This window comes from Aulonocara stuartgranti (assembly GCF_965226115.1).
Source record: "Aulonocara stuartgranti genome assembly, chromosome: 8".
Taxonomy (NCBI): Eukaryota; Metazoa; Chordata; class Actinopteri; order Cichliformes; family Cichlidae; genus Aulonocara; species Aulonocara stuartgranti.
In genome coordinates this window covers 26,018,256-26,031,392 of record NC_138959.1, presented here as the reverse complement: position 1 = coordinate 26,031,392, position 13,137 = coordinate 26,018,256, and the positions used below count along the sequence as shown (strand labels likewise).

At 41.0% G+C, this 13,137-nt stretch overlaps 1 protein-coding gene across 4 annotated transcripts in view; it reads right to left on the bottom strand.

Annotated features, from left to right (window-relative positions):
* Nucleotides 1-13,137, bottom strand: part of LOC309712516 (uncharacterized protein) — a 45,948-nt gene that overhangs the window by 25,657 nt on the left and 7,154 nt on the right. For all 4 annotated transcript variants that reach the window (XM_082543345.1, XM_082543344.1, XM_082543343.1 and 1 more), the window contains exons 3-21: nt 12,633-12,822; nt 12,180-12,538; nt 11,590-11,709; nt 11,313-11,510; nt 11,030-11,170; nt 10,237-10,497; nt 8,301-8,481; nt 8,029-8,195; nt 7,738-7,878; nt 7,475-7,653; nt 6,769-6,941; nt 4,812-5,036; nt 4,610-4,719; nt 3,933-4,148; nt 2,204-2,330; nt 1,869-2,088; nt 1,622-1,769; nt 805-982; nt 495-672 (exon numbers count right to left, since the gene is read on the bottom strand). In XM_082543345.1, the coding sequence (XP_082399471.1) occupies nt 495-672; nt 805-982; nt 1,622-1,769; nt 1,869-2,088; nt 2,204-2,330; nt 3,933-4,148; nt 4,610-4,719; nt 4,812-5,036; nt 6,769-6,941; nt 7,475-7,653; nt 7,738-7,878; nt 8,029-8,195; nt 8,301-8,481; nt 10,237-10,497; nt 11,030-11,170; nt 11,313-11,510; nt 11,590-11,709; nt 12,180-12,538; nt 12,633-12,822 (3,512 nt within the window). The remainder of the gene's footprint in view (nt 1-494; nt 673-804; nt 983-1,621; nt 1,770-1,868; nt 2,089-2,203; nt 2,331-3,932; nt 4,149-4,609; nt 4,720-4,811; nt 5,037-6,768; nt 6,942-7,474; nt 7,654-7,737; nt 7,879-8,028; nt 8,196-8,300; nt 8,482-10,236; nt 10,498-11,029; nt 11,171-11,312; nt 11,511-11,589; nt 11,710-12,179; nt 12,539-12,632; nt 12,823-13,137) is intronic.

Below are 13,137 nucleotides of genomic sequence, written 5' to 3'. Positions count from 1 at the left end.
TAAACAAGGAATACAACTATTTATACTAGAGTGGGGACATAAACAAAGAGGGTCAGACTCTGACGCAGGGCAAATTATCGTGAGACCACGCTTGCAAAAAGCAGAGGAACGTTTAGCAGCTGACCTACAAACAATGTGCCAATTTATGCACACAGACACAGTCAGCGTTTCAGCGATCCACTGAGAGCCCCACAGATTACAGGGCAACAAATGAGCAGACCTGACCAAGAAGCTGACAATGCAGATGCCGTTTGTTACTTTGGATCTCACAAACATGAAGTATGTAGGGAGATGACGGTAAAGATGGGTTTTAGCTTCACTCTGTAGTGTAGTTTATCACAACTGTGTAATATTGAACTCCAAAGTTAAAATAAGAGGTTTGTTTTTAGAAACAGCTCCAAGAAAAGCACTGGTGTAAATACTGAAACTGGTAACAGATCAATTCAATTTAGCTGATCGACTCTCAGGGTACTGGGATCAATAAGTCATCTGACCTGTGCTGATTTATGTCCCTCAGCTGTGGATCCAGAGGCCTCGTATCTTCAGTCCAGTGGGGGAGGATGTATCCCATGGGGCCACAGTTCTTGTCAAAGTGCAAGTGGAAGCCATTGGAATGAATCTCAGGACAGTCTGTGACCTTAAACACTGACTTGAAGCCAATGCCCTTCTGTCCTGTACGAAGTAAAACAGGAGAACGTCATTTGTCTATGTGGTTTTAAGTTCTCCAACACTACACACAAAAAATTTAAATTCCTTTACACAGTTGTAACGGTGGAAGAATGAAAGAGGGCCAAATGCAGTTACCAATGTATCCATATTTGTGTTTTCCCTTAGTGCTGCGGCCTACATCACAAATAGCCCGAATGTTCTTCTCCTGGAAGCCGGTTTCATTGTTGAGGACAGTGATACAGTCTCGCTCCACCATAAAAGCCAGCGCTGGAACAACACCAGGCTCTGCCGGGTAACTGTTGTCGTCGGCATTCTGAAAGAAAGGAATACAAAGAGTTCGGAGGATATTGGACAAAATTCAAATCAAAATACTAAAGCAAAGAAGTTTCCTTTCATAGAATTTTAGACCCACAATCAAACTGCTGTTTTTTGTTTTACAGATCTTTGAAAACTGTTTTTATCCTTCCTGATTTCTTATTTTTTCTTATTTGTCACACCGGCCACGTTTCGGTTCATCAGACAATTTTTAAGATCCACCAAATTTACCCACTCTCAACAGTATTGCTTTAGTTTCCAAACATTAAGCTCATGTCAAAGCATCTCAATCGGATTTAACTCAGGACTTTAACTAGGCAACGCTAAAACCTTCATTTTGGCCTTTTTTAGCCAATCAGAGGTGGACTTGCAGGTGTGTTTCAGATGATTTCCATACTGTATTACCCAAGTGCCTCAAGACAAGTGAGGCCTGCACTTCTTTAGAAGTTGTTCTGGGTTTTTATGATCTATAATCTTGATTTAAAAACTGCATATTGTATTAACTCGGGTTATCTTCGTATAATCTTAAAATACGTTTGATGATATGAAACCTGAAAGTGTGACAAATATAAAAAATCTAAGAAATCAGGATGGAGAAACTCCTGGAAGCTTCTGATAAACACGTTCAGATTTCTACCTGAATGAGCTCCAGGACAAAGTGTGTGTCCTTGCTGTAGAGTTCAGTGGAGAGGCGGTCTAAGCTGCGGCCCAGTCGCTCCTGGTGGACCTGCATCAGTTTCTGGCCTTCAGCTGTCAGTTTCACTCCGATGCCAAACTCACTTTTCCTGTCAGAGAAAGAGGAGACCAAAAAAGAGTGACAGAGCAGCCACAACCAAATCATGACACTTAAACGGACAGAGCAGTTATGGATAAAGGTGACAAACCTGATGTCTTCAATGACGGCTCTCTGGATTGTGTCCTCGGACTCACAACTGTCACCCTCCTTTTCATCTCCGTCAGACATTTTGAGCTGTTCCTCGCCCTGGCCTCCTTCAGCGTCGCTGCTGACGTCTGATATCTCTCCGTTAGGCACCGAGGCCAACTCATACAGCTGCTCTTCATCCTCTTCCTCCTCCTCAGCCTCTATGTCTTGCTCATCGTTGACTTAAAGAACACATTTGGTAAAAGATGTCAAAAATGGAAGCAGATTATAATTTGTCACAGTATGAAAACAGTAATAAAGTTCAAAATCCTGCAGTGGAGAGCCACTTTCAATCACCTTGGTGTGGGCTGTGGTACAGCTGGGAGGATTCAAAGCTGTTGTCCATGATGTTATCCTCAAGAAAGTCATCTTCACTCATGTTGAGAGCTGACAGACTGCTGCACTCAGAATCTGTCAAATTAGACTGAAGACATAAGAAAGGTAAGAAGAATAAGTTAATAACAGAAATATGCTGCTGAGCAACAGTGTGCAACATTACAACTAGTAGACAACATTGTTGAGCATTTCTTCACATTTCTGTATTTTTACTGCTTTGTACTTTCCACACAATTCAAATAATTAATTAATAAATTTACTGTGCTGTCACTGACCAATCAATCTGATCAATGTGACTTAATGGCACCTCATTGGTTAGCGCTGTTTCCTCACAGCAAAATGGATCTGTGAGGAGCTCCACATTTTTATACTGCATGATTCAAAGTTCAAAATAAACCTTAGTAATTTAATAGTGGGCCTTTGTGTAGCCGTCCAGTTAATCCACTGTCTGAAACAAGCTGATTTCCCTTTAATTGTACATTTTCTAATTACCCTCTGCAGAATTTTAATAAAACCACCAGGAGGCTGCTCACGTGCAAACAGCCAGAGTTGCGTGCCTAAAATGACTTGCATCAGGAATATCACTGAAATCTACGAACAAGTATTTGGGCCGTGTTAAGAAAAAAAATTATTATCGACCTTTTTGAGAATAAGGTCGAAATTGTATTTCGAAAAAAAAAAACAAGTAGAAATGTGGAGATTACAGTTGTTGTCTCAATACAAACTGCCACAGCTGCCCTGGGAGTAAAATCAAACTTCAGAATCGTTTTCAGTAACAAGGAAGGAAATGATTTCTCTTCAGAACGTAAACATATTGTGTGATGAGAATAAGGATGCAGAAAAACAGAAAAACACACGAATGTGGGAGAGTGGATTTGTACAAAATGAACAGCCTGGTAATGGACAGATGCAGTTATGATAGTTATGGATGTGCAACCAAGACGATGTATGTACAAGTTGGCTGATCAGTTTGTTTAACAGTGCATTTTGTAGAGGGTTATATGTAGATGCAGTAATCTCCACATTTCAACCTTTTTCTCTAAATACATTTTAGTGTTTAATCTGGAATTTCAAATTCATTTTGAAAATGATTAACTAATTTTTTTTTCTTGACGTGACTCTGTCCTAGAAATCATACAAGAGTCAAGAGTGGAGAAAAAATGTCTAGAAATCCAGGTTTTTGGCTCACGGGACCTATTTTATATACATTCTATTCAAACGTTAGCTATCCAGCAGTTTACATCTGCCCTTTAAGAAGTCTCTGATGCAGAAGAAAATATAGATATCTCCTATATCTAGTGATAATAAGTCTCAATTCTGAACCTCAAGAGTTCCTTTTGCGCAATAAAAATGTTTAAACATTGCTGCTTTGTCGTGGCAGCAGGTCTTTGGCCTTATACCCTTAAAAAAAGCAGACTTTCCACTAGAACCAGTTCTTATATGTTGCTTTTTTCCCCTTTTTTGTGTTTTTCTCTTACTATTACTGCTTACTTTACAACTCAGCTATCATATACCGCATGCCATTTTTTATGTTATTTGAGCAGCAGTGAGATTCCAGTATACTCTAAATACATAGTCCATAACTTTGTGGATTGATGTTGTGCTGATATATGTCACTGACAAAAAGGACTCTTCAATTCCAGTGTAATGTATAAGCTACATTTATAGATTCCCTCGCTTGTGTTCTGACCTTGGCTTGGTCCACAGGTGCTGAGTATGTGTTACAGCTCTGGCTTTGAGGTGGGTTCAGCTTTTTCTCGTAGTCTTTGATCCAGTCTGGGATGCCTAGAAGGATGCCCAAACGATGCAGACAGTTCATGTACCTCGGCTCCGACTGAGCCACGGTCATCAGGACCCGTTTAGATTTGGCCTGGCCCAGGACACGGGAGAAGGGCTCCAAAAACACCTGGAAGAACATAAATGCCAGAATTTTAAATGCACATGACCGTGATGTTTGATGTTGCAGACAACTTGAGAGAGCTTTAGCTCTGAGATGTCCAACAAGCCATCTAAGTCTGTGGTTGACATGACAACTGAATAACAGCCTCCTCTTCAGCGATTTAGCTGAACAAACTAAATTCAGAGGCTAAAGCTGCCCACTCATGTGTTCCAGGACACACTGAAATGTTGTCACATGTTCCCTTTTTGTTGGTTGAAAGCTGTTTACTGGAATCATCAACACATAGTGCCAGCATCGATGTCCAATAACACTAAATATGATCAAGGGTTTATGTTGTGCCAAAGAGCACAAACTAATCAAAACATCAACTAGATTTCAGTTGGATATAAATATATAACATATCAGATGTTGAATTTCTAGCCTTCTGCAGAAGACATGAGATGCATTTTTCAGCATCCACTCCTGACCTGCAGCAGAAGAGCCTGACAGGTTCTGGTGGGGATTCGTGTGAAACACTCCAGGAGGAACTTGGCAACTTTGTCGTAACATGACACATCCTCCTCAGCCATGGACAAATCTAAACGACACAAATTCTGTTAGTCCAGTTGTGCTTTACTCTTTTCTATGGAGCAAAATGATTTTCCAGCATCTATCCTGTTAAATACCTACCTTCTTTAGCCACAGCTGCTGCCAGAGAGCTTTGCATGTGGTTGCTCAGGAGGGCTATGGGAGCATTAACTATTCCGTCAGCTACCACCATGGACACAAGGTGGCCAGCTGTGCCCACAGGATCGAGGGCCGTAGTGGCACTAGAGAAGTGCTTGTCTCCTGTGTCTGTGGTGACCCTAAACAGCACACCGGGGGTGACCTCTAATGCTGCTAGGCCTGTATTACCTGTGCAGTAAGTAAAACATGAAATCACCCATTAGTTGTTGATGCCTTTGTATTACTGCTAATTGCTCAAGAGGACACATCAAATTTAATTATCAAAGCCTGAATACCCAAATGATGCAGACAGCTTATGTGTCTCGGTATGGAAGAGGATTACGGCAACTAGGAAAAATACAAATGGGCACGTCTTCTTTTTCTTTTCCGCAATCAACTTCTGTTGTTTTTAATTCAAATTCTGAATTATTTTTTTCTCAGAATTCAGAATTCTGAAATATTTCTCTTCTGTGTTTTTCAACTTCTGTTGTTTTTATTCAGCTTCTGTTTTTTTTAAATTCAACTCATCCCATTTTCATTCAAATTCTGAAATGAAAACATCATGAAAAGATGATGTAATCAAATTAGTACTCAGTTATCTAAAATTTGCTTTCGAGGTTGCTGGCTTTTTTAACTGTTCCAACACTAAACAATAAATGAGACACTAGATTCTATATGTCTTAAGAAATGTGATTTAGTTAACTAAAAATAACTGCGAACCAAAACTAGAAAAGCATTTTTATTAACTAAAATAAAACAAAGTAGCAAAGTAACTAACAGTAATGGTTTTGCAAAGTCCTTGTTAATTTGGTAAATACTTTATCACAGCTCTTCTGATGAGGCTGTAACGGACGTGCTTATTGAGACTTTGGATGTCTGAATGAATGTGAGTCAATTGCTTTCATAATGTTCTCTTTTTTTTATTCTAATATCCATACTGATCTCTGGCATTTATTCTCCATATAATAACACTACAAATGTCTAATAAAAATTAACAACTGACTAAACTACAATTAAACATCTTCAAAAGCTAAAGTGGAAAAACCAAACCAAAAGGTGAAAGGATAAATGTTTCTCTGTGCAATGTGAGACACAGTGGTGGTCATCCTGTCCTTTAATGTTAAAACTTAGAATATGCAAACTAAGGCCTTCAACAAATAAGGTTATATTTATCTTAGTAAGAGCTTGCAGGAGCTCAAAGTGCAGGACCCAACTGCAGCACAGCCGTAAAAGTGGGAGCAGCTGTGTGTGGCACTGCTGCAGTTTTCAGCTACACTTGTTGTTGCAGTCACAGCAGTGCTCACTCTGTGTCTTCCACATTTATTTTAAAGTATGTAACTTAATCTAATCATCTTTTTATTTTACAGTGTGTAGTCATGTTTATGTTGAAATGAGTGCACTGGTACGGTTAGTTACGTCTCACCTTGTATCGACTGCCCTCTTGTGGACTTAATGTGATAATCAAACATGATTTCTACACACGTTTGGCACTTTTTGACAGCAGAAACAAACATTTTTTATTTATATCTTTAAATCGAAACAAGGCTTTGTTTGTACATAATTAGCTGAACTGAATGGCAGAAGGTAAAAATAATGCACTCTATATTACCAAGGATTCATTCTGGATTCAGTCTACACATATACCGTATCACTGAACGACGTACCGTTTTATCAACTCATTTTACACCGATCACTGGTTTATGGGAAATGGGACACCTTGTATATGGTTAAGTTACATTTAAGCACTCAAAGTGCTTTCTACAACATGCCTGAGTTAGCTGACTCAGGAATACGGTATGCTGTAGCTCAGCAAGTATGACCTGCTATATCTCCTGAGCTACAGCCACTCCATACATCACATTTTGTTCAGTTTAAAAAGTCTAAAAATGGTCATGTTCAAAGCAATATGCCTCGTGCCTACCTGCATTTTTTTCAATGAATTCCTTGAGGGAGCCGTGAAGGGGTTTAAAGATCAGCTCCCACTGGCTCCACTCACTTAAATCCTCCAGCAGAGGGCAGGAGAGCAAGCTGGCCAGGGCCTGATCCTTGGACATTTCACCAAGCCGACCCACTGACTCAAATCCACCTTCAGCACTGTTCATGGATGTGAAAGACAGAAGAATAAAGGCAACTGACATGAAAACTGGACCTGTCAAATGATGGGGAGTTTATCTTTAAGTTATTCATCCTCCCATAAGGTTTTCTCATTTTAAAGGGGACCTAGCATGCTCACTTCCAGCTCTACATATTTATTGTTGGACTCTACATGTCCAGGCAGAGCGGCTTTGTTTGATTCAGAGTTCATAGCAATCCTTATTTATCTTAATACTAAGCCTTGGTACAGTGTGTCTGAATCAAGCCATTTCACCATGTCTCCATTTAAGGCTGCTGTCCCTTTTAGCTAACCTCTTCTAATTAGCTTCTCCTCACAAACAGAAGGTTTGAACAGCAGGTGGGTGGAGCCTCTCACTGACACACCGTGCCAGAAGTAAAAAAACAAACAAAGCCTGAGTTTTTGCCTCCACCACTCTTACAGATATACAATAAACATAAGGAAAAGCATAACATTACAAATCCTTCCCATATACTGAGGTGCATTTCTGTCTGTCTGGTGATAGGCTTCTAACCTTGATTTGCCTTGTTTAGCAAACAGGGCTGATTCATAGCAGACTGGGCTCAGTCCTCCTCCACCCAGTGCTTTTTGGCGTTGGACCAGGTCAGCCAGTCTGTGCAGAGGACCATGCCCCAAGTCACGACTGTCCCGGACCCCATAGTGAGACCTCAGTGCTGACTCAATGTAGGAGAGCTGAGGAAACACAGTTGCAGTGTAGTTTTAGAACATCTACTGTGAAAAAAGGTTGCTGTATCTGTGTCTGTTTTTATGACTCACTTCATCTGGATCAGTGGAGGCTACGTCGCCGCACTGTTTGATGAACTCAAAAACATCTTGTTTGGAGGGTCTGAAGCCACTGCCGGCTCGCTCCATGCTGCTGCCCAGAATCAAGGTGGACCCCACTGTGTCCTGCAGCAGCTGCACACAACCAGATGAGAGACACTGAATTTGGATGATTTGGTGCAACTTGTTATCTCCTTATTATGACCGCAAATTCTTTTGCTTTGTTAATTTGGTCCCATACCTGCGATTTGCAGAGTTAAAGTAAATCAAAAATGAGAGAACTACCTGAATGTTGTTCACCAAAAACTCCAGGAAGCTGCCTTTCTCTAAAGACAGGAAGTCTTTCACGTGGAAGTGTTCAGACAGTTTTTTCTCCAAGGAAGCAATGTGTGCCAAAGTGATAGCTGAGTTCTGAGCAGCCAGTTTGTCCCTTAGATACTGCTTCACTTTAGCTGAGAAATAGAGAGTAGAAATGTGCATTTGCCATTTAAAAATATAACAGATTCATGTTTAGGATAGGATAAGCTAATATATGTGTAACATCTTGCGTTAGAAACCTTCGCTTGGGAGAGATTTGGTGGATTTGTCCTCTGGTTTAGTTTTTTCCGTGGGTTTGGAGGTCTTGTCTTTGGGCACTAGGTCGTGTGGAACAGCCAGGGATCCCCCACAGATGGCCAGCTGAAACAGAGCTGTTTCCAGCCGATTACCTGACACCTGCAGCAGGAAGTTCTGGACGTGCTGGATCAGAAAACAAATAGAGCATTGTGTCACAGGAGCGCAGAAATAAAACAGGCACACCTAGCTTCTCTGTTGCTTCTCTCTCTGCTCAGAGCAAACACAGACTTCAATCTCGTGTGTGCCATTACTGTGTGTGGATGCTGTTTATTATATCTAAGAACTGACTCTGAAAAAAACAAACAAACTAGAAAATCTTTTCCAAAAGTCTAGTTTTTCTGATAAATGTGGACGGTGTGAAATCTGAAACCTGCTTTGCTATTACCTGCCAATTTGGACTAACACATTTCCAGCACAGTCTTGTCTTTGTTTTTGTTTTTCACTTGTCTGTTCTGGGGCAGAATGTGAGGTCTCGCTTGGTTTACAGCAAATATAATAGAAACACAGGCATAGTTTGGGCACTGATGCTCAATGTAAGAATTGGTGTGTGTTTACTTTGAGTAACAATCCCACAACTCTGTTTTTTCCATTCGTTTTTTCATATACAAGAGGTGAAAACCACCTTTTCCATGGAGTATGTGTCACTGATAATTCCTGTAAAATGATCCACAGTAGGTTGGTTTCTCTGATGAAAACCGGCAAAAGCTGTTTTACATTTGTAAAACAGCGCATAATTACTATATATAGACAGCACTGCAGGCCAGTAGGCCAGTCTTTTACAGGCCTCATGTATTATCTTACTGGTCTGCAGAAAAAACAAAACATCTACTAGTATTTTAAGTACTTTAGATGCCATCTTAATTTATAATCAAACAGCATTACTAATTACTATACTTCTATCTTATATGAATAATCCAAATCTGTAAATTATATAGAAACTACATTCTTAAAATAACAAAATAATAGATCACTAATAGAAAGAGAGGGGAATAGGTGCTCTCAGCAGGCAGCAAAGTGCACCTTCATATGTCATGTTATGTTTTTGAGTTTATGGACTTTTGTTTTGTTGGTGTAACTTTTTTTGGGCATTTATTCAACGGTAGAGCAGTTAAAAAAGACAGAGAAATGGGGAAAAGACACACAGCAAAGGGCCCCGGGTCAGAAGCAGGGCACATCCCGGACAGGTCACCAGCCTGCTGCAGGTCTTCTTCATGTATTTAGTTTCTAGTTCCTGGTTGTACTTGGGTTTAGTTCTACTCTTAGTGATTGTTTTTTCTTCCTCGTGTGTCACTTCCCCTGTATTGTTCATTTGTGCATCTGTGTTTCCCTGTTCAGTTATCACTGCTCACTTCCTGTTTGATTTTGATAGATATTTGCTCCCTGTGCCTTGCTTTTAGTTTTATCTTCCAGTCTCTTGTATGTATGGACCGAGCTGGGATGTATCGTATAGACATACTAGAGACAGCTTTCATTTCTATTTGTTCTTAATACAAAACAGTGTTGGCCGCTTACTTTTCTTCATGTTTGAGCTTGTTGAACAGGAGTTTTTGTCATCACATAATATTATCCTGACTATATGAAGAAAACAAAGTGAGCATTCACCTCAGCCAGTTGGATTCACAGGTAACATATAAAAATAAACATATAAACCACATCTTACTAGTTATGTGCCGTCAGTCACATAACTCAAGTTACAGCCCTGCTATAACTCATTCACACCTAAATGCTTTAGTCTAGCTATTAAAGTTGTAACCAACTAACACACGCTCTCACTCAAACTTTGATGGATGCTTTAGCGTCATTCTGTGACCCTCTTACTGGCGAATGACCCAGTCCAGATTCAGTAACACAAGACATCTGTCAGTGTGTGACACCCACCTTGGCCATCCTGGGGCTGAACACCTCCCCTGCATTTGTAAAGACCGCCAGCACGACCTCGGCCGCTGTCATTGAGGCATACTTCTTCGAGAGATCCGAGCTGCCCGCAGAGGAGAAGGAAGCTGCTCCTTTCAGCGGCTCCAAGATGCTCTTTTTGAGTTTCCTCAGCCGTTCGTATATCTCCTCCTCCAGCTCTTTCTGAATCACCTCCCTGGCACACTCCAAGATGGTGTGCTCGTTACGGCCTACCTTCGAGATTGTCTAGAGTAGACAAATGTGTTTGTGTTTAATATGAGAATAATGGCAAAGTATAGCAGGTTAATCTTTACCCAAAATAAAAGTGAAGTCGTTTTTTTTGTTATAAGTTCACCCAATGAGATTTCCACACATCTCACTGTTTGTCATAGTTAATACTTAACAACGCATGGACAGTGGGGTTCACAGAGAAGAAATCACAGCATTATTCATTAAATTTATCAGTTACTTGAAACTACCTTCAGCAAAAAAAATAATCAGTGTGGTCCCAAGCGGACATAGGCTCTAGCTGAGACCACAGCCGGAAGCAGAATAAAACAATAATTCATGCTGGCACTTTAACTCGATCCCAAGCCTCCCTGTATGTTTGCCAAGAAGGTTCATCTGGGAGGATACCCAGGCTGTGCGGGGTGTGGCTGTGGATGCACATGCAGCTTGTGTAACCATAATATATCCCAGCAAATATGTCCCAAACCTCTGCTGATCATAACTCATCAGTAAACCGTCCTGGAATGTAGCAGAACATTGTGCTTCTTACCGATATGGGCAGGCCAAGACCAGTTATCCTGATGCCCAGCTCGTATGGAGAGTCACAGTTATAGTGGTCAGCCAGATGCTTCATAAACTCAGCCAGGTCCACTTTTACCTTCGTCTGCTTCCTCCTAAAAACACGAAGTTGCTAAACAAAAGAATGGAAACGACATATATTTATGACATATACTGTAACTGTAAAACATAATTTAACAACAACAACAACAAAATAAGCTCTTATAAACATTAAAGCTCAAGTGCAAAACAAAACTGAAGCCCTGTGAATGCACCTTTAAGATGTCTACAGTCTCGATCTGGTGGATATCGTCATCTTTCGTGTTGCTGTCAATCTTGAATATGCGGTGAATGAAGGGGAGCTTGCAAAGGGGGCCGAGGTTTAGCTCTTCGTAGCGCTTCTTGTCCTTGAGGCCAGCTAATGACTGGCCCAGCTCATACAGGGTACAGATGGATGTCACTGCTGAGGTGGTCTGGGAGAAAGAGGACAAAATAAAATTCAGTTTGGCAACCTGACAGTGAGAAAACAGGTGAAAACTAATGCGTGCCAACCTCTATGAACATGTTGATCTCTCTAATGAGGTACTGAAGATCTTTTAGAGCTTTAAGAGGCAGGTGCTCGACCCCTCTTGGGTCCAAAGAAGGCACCAGCCTGCATACCCGGGATATCACCTGGAAGCAGGAATGAAAGGCAGTGAGAGGACAACAACATAATCAAACGCAGCGAGTTAGTCCAAATGTAACAGAGTGAAACATGACTCATTGTGGAAAGCACAAGCCTAGCACACCCGTAGTGATGGTGCCAAGCCCAGATAAATGGGAAGGGCCAAATCAAATATCCTCTTGGAAACTTGACAGCAGATGAGAAACAAAGATGCAGCTGAAAAACAACTGGTGATAAACTAAAGGAAAAACAAGACGGAAGAAAACTGCAAGCGAGAAAACTGGCGTAAATAAATATGTGTGTATATCAGGAAGACCAAATATATTGATGGTAACCTGGGTTAGAAACAGTGAGGCAAGCAGTGTAGTCTGTGAGAATAATTTAATGTTGCATAACAGACTAAATGATTAGGAAAATGATCAAATAGCATATTATGCACAGCTACACAGTAGAAAAAATAAGTATAGTTCGTCCTCACCTTCTTTGCGGTGACCAGCTCTCCATCCCCAGCGATTTCTCGTATGACACTCTCCATCAGAGTGTTGATCGTATCCTGATCCATGTCCCTGTTTCTCCACCTCCCATTGAAGTCCTCCTGGTCTGCTTCCATGGCCTCCACAGCTCGCATATTTTCTCCAAGGAGCTCCCTGAGCTGTGCATGATAACCTTTATTAAAGACAGGACCGCTGCCTTCTCTCGGGCTGGCATCCCTCACTTTGGTCTTCTGCTCTTTGGTCAAACTCCGATCTGCCCCCAGCACTGGAAAATCAGAGGCAGACAGGAAGCTAAGCCCACTGGCCTGTTCCTGTTCTTTTTCAGGTTTAGGACTCTGTGTTGCTGTGGGAGGATAATACAAACTATTTAATTAATATGGACTATTGAGAATCTTTGCCTTTTATGCTTGAAATGGAATGTTTTGATGTTTGGCTACCTGCAGCGGTCTGCCACACCCCAGTCTTGGGATGAGTTGTTGGCTGAGACTGAGTGGGGAGCTTCTTGGCTTCCCAGTTGTCGTACAGTGACATGTACTGGGCAAGAGGAAACTTTTCACCAAACTTTTGAGAATAGCAGGTTTGAAGCTGTTCCATTGATGGAGCAGTTAGCTGGTACGTCCCCATCACCTGAAACACATCAATAAACTTTTACACACCAACTGGTTTCCATAGGCAAATACCTGCTATAACACAGTGTACTGCAGAAGCCAAAGTTCAGTTTTAAGAGTACATTGGTAGAAGATGAGTTCATTCAGATACAAGCTTGTAATGCATAAATGAAGAACTCTATTAAGAACTTCCACAAAGCTCTCTGTGTCTGGCAGTTTTTTGCATATTTCAACTGTTTTAATGTAAGACAATCTCACAATACATTGAAGTGAGCAAAGCACACTTTATGTTTTCACATTCTTAGGTGAGAAAACTACTTACAGATGGCTTCAA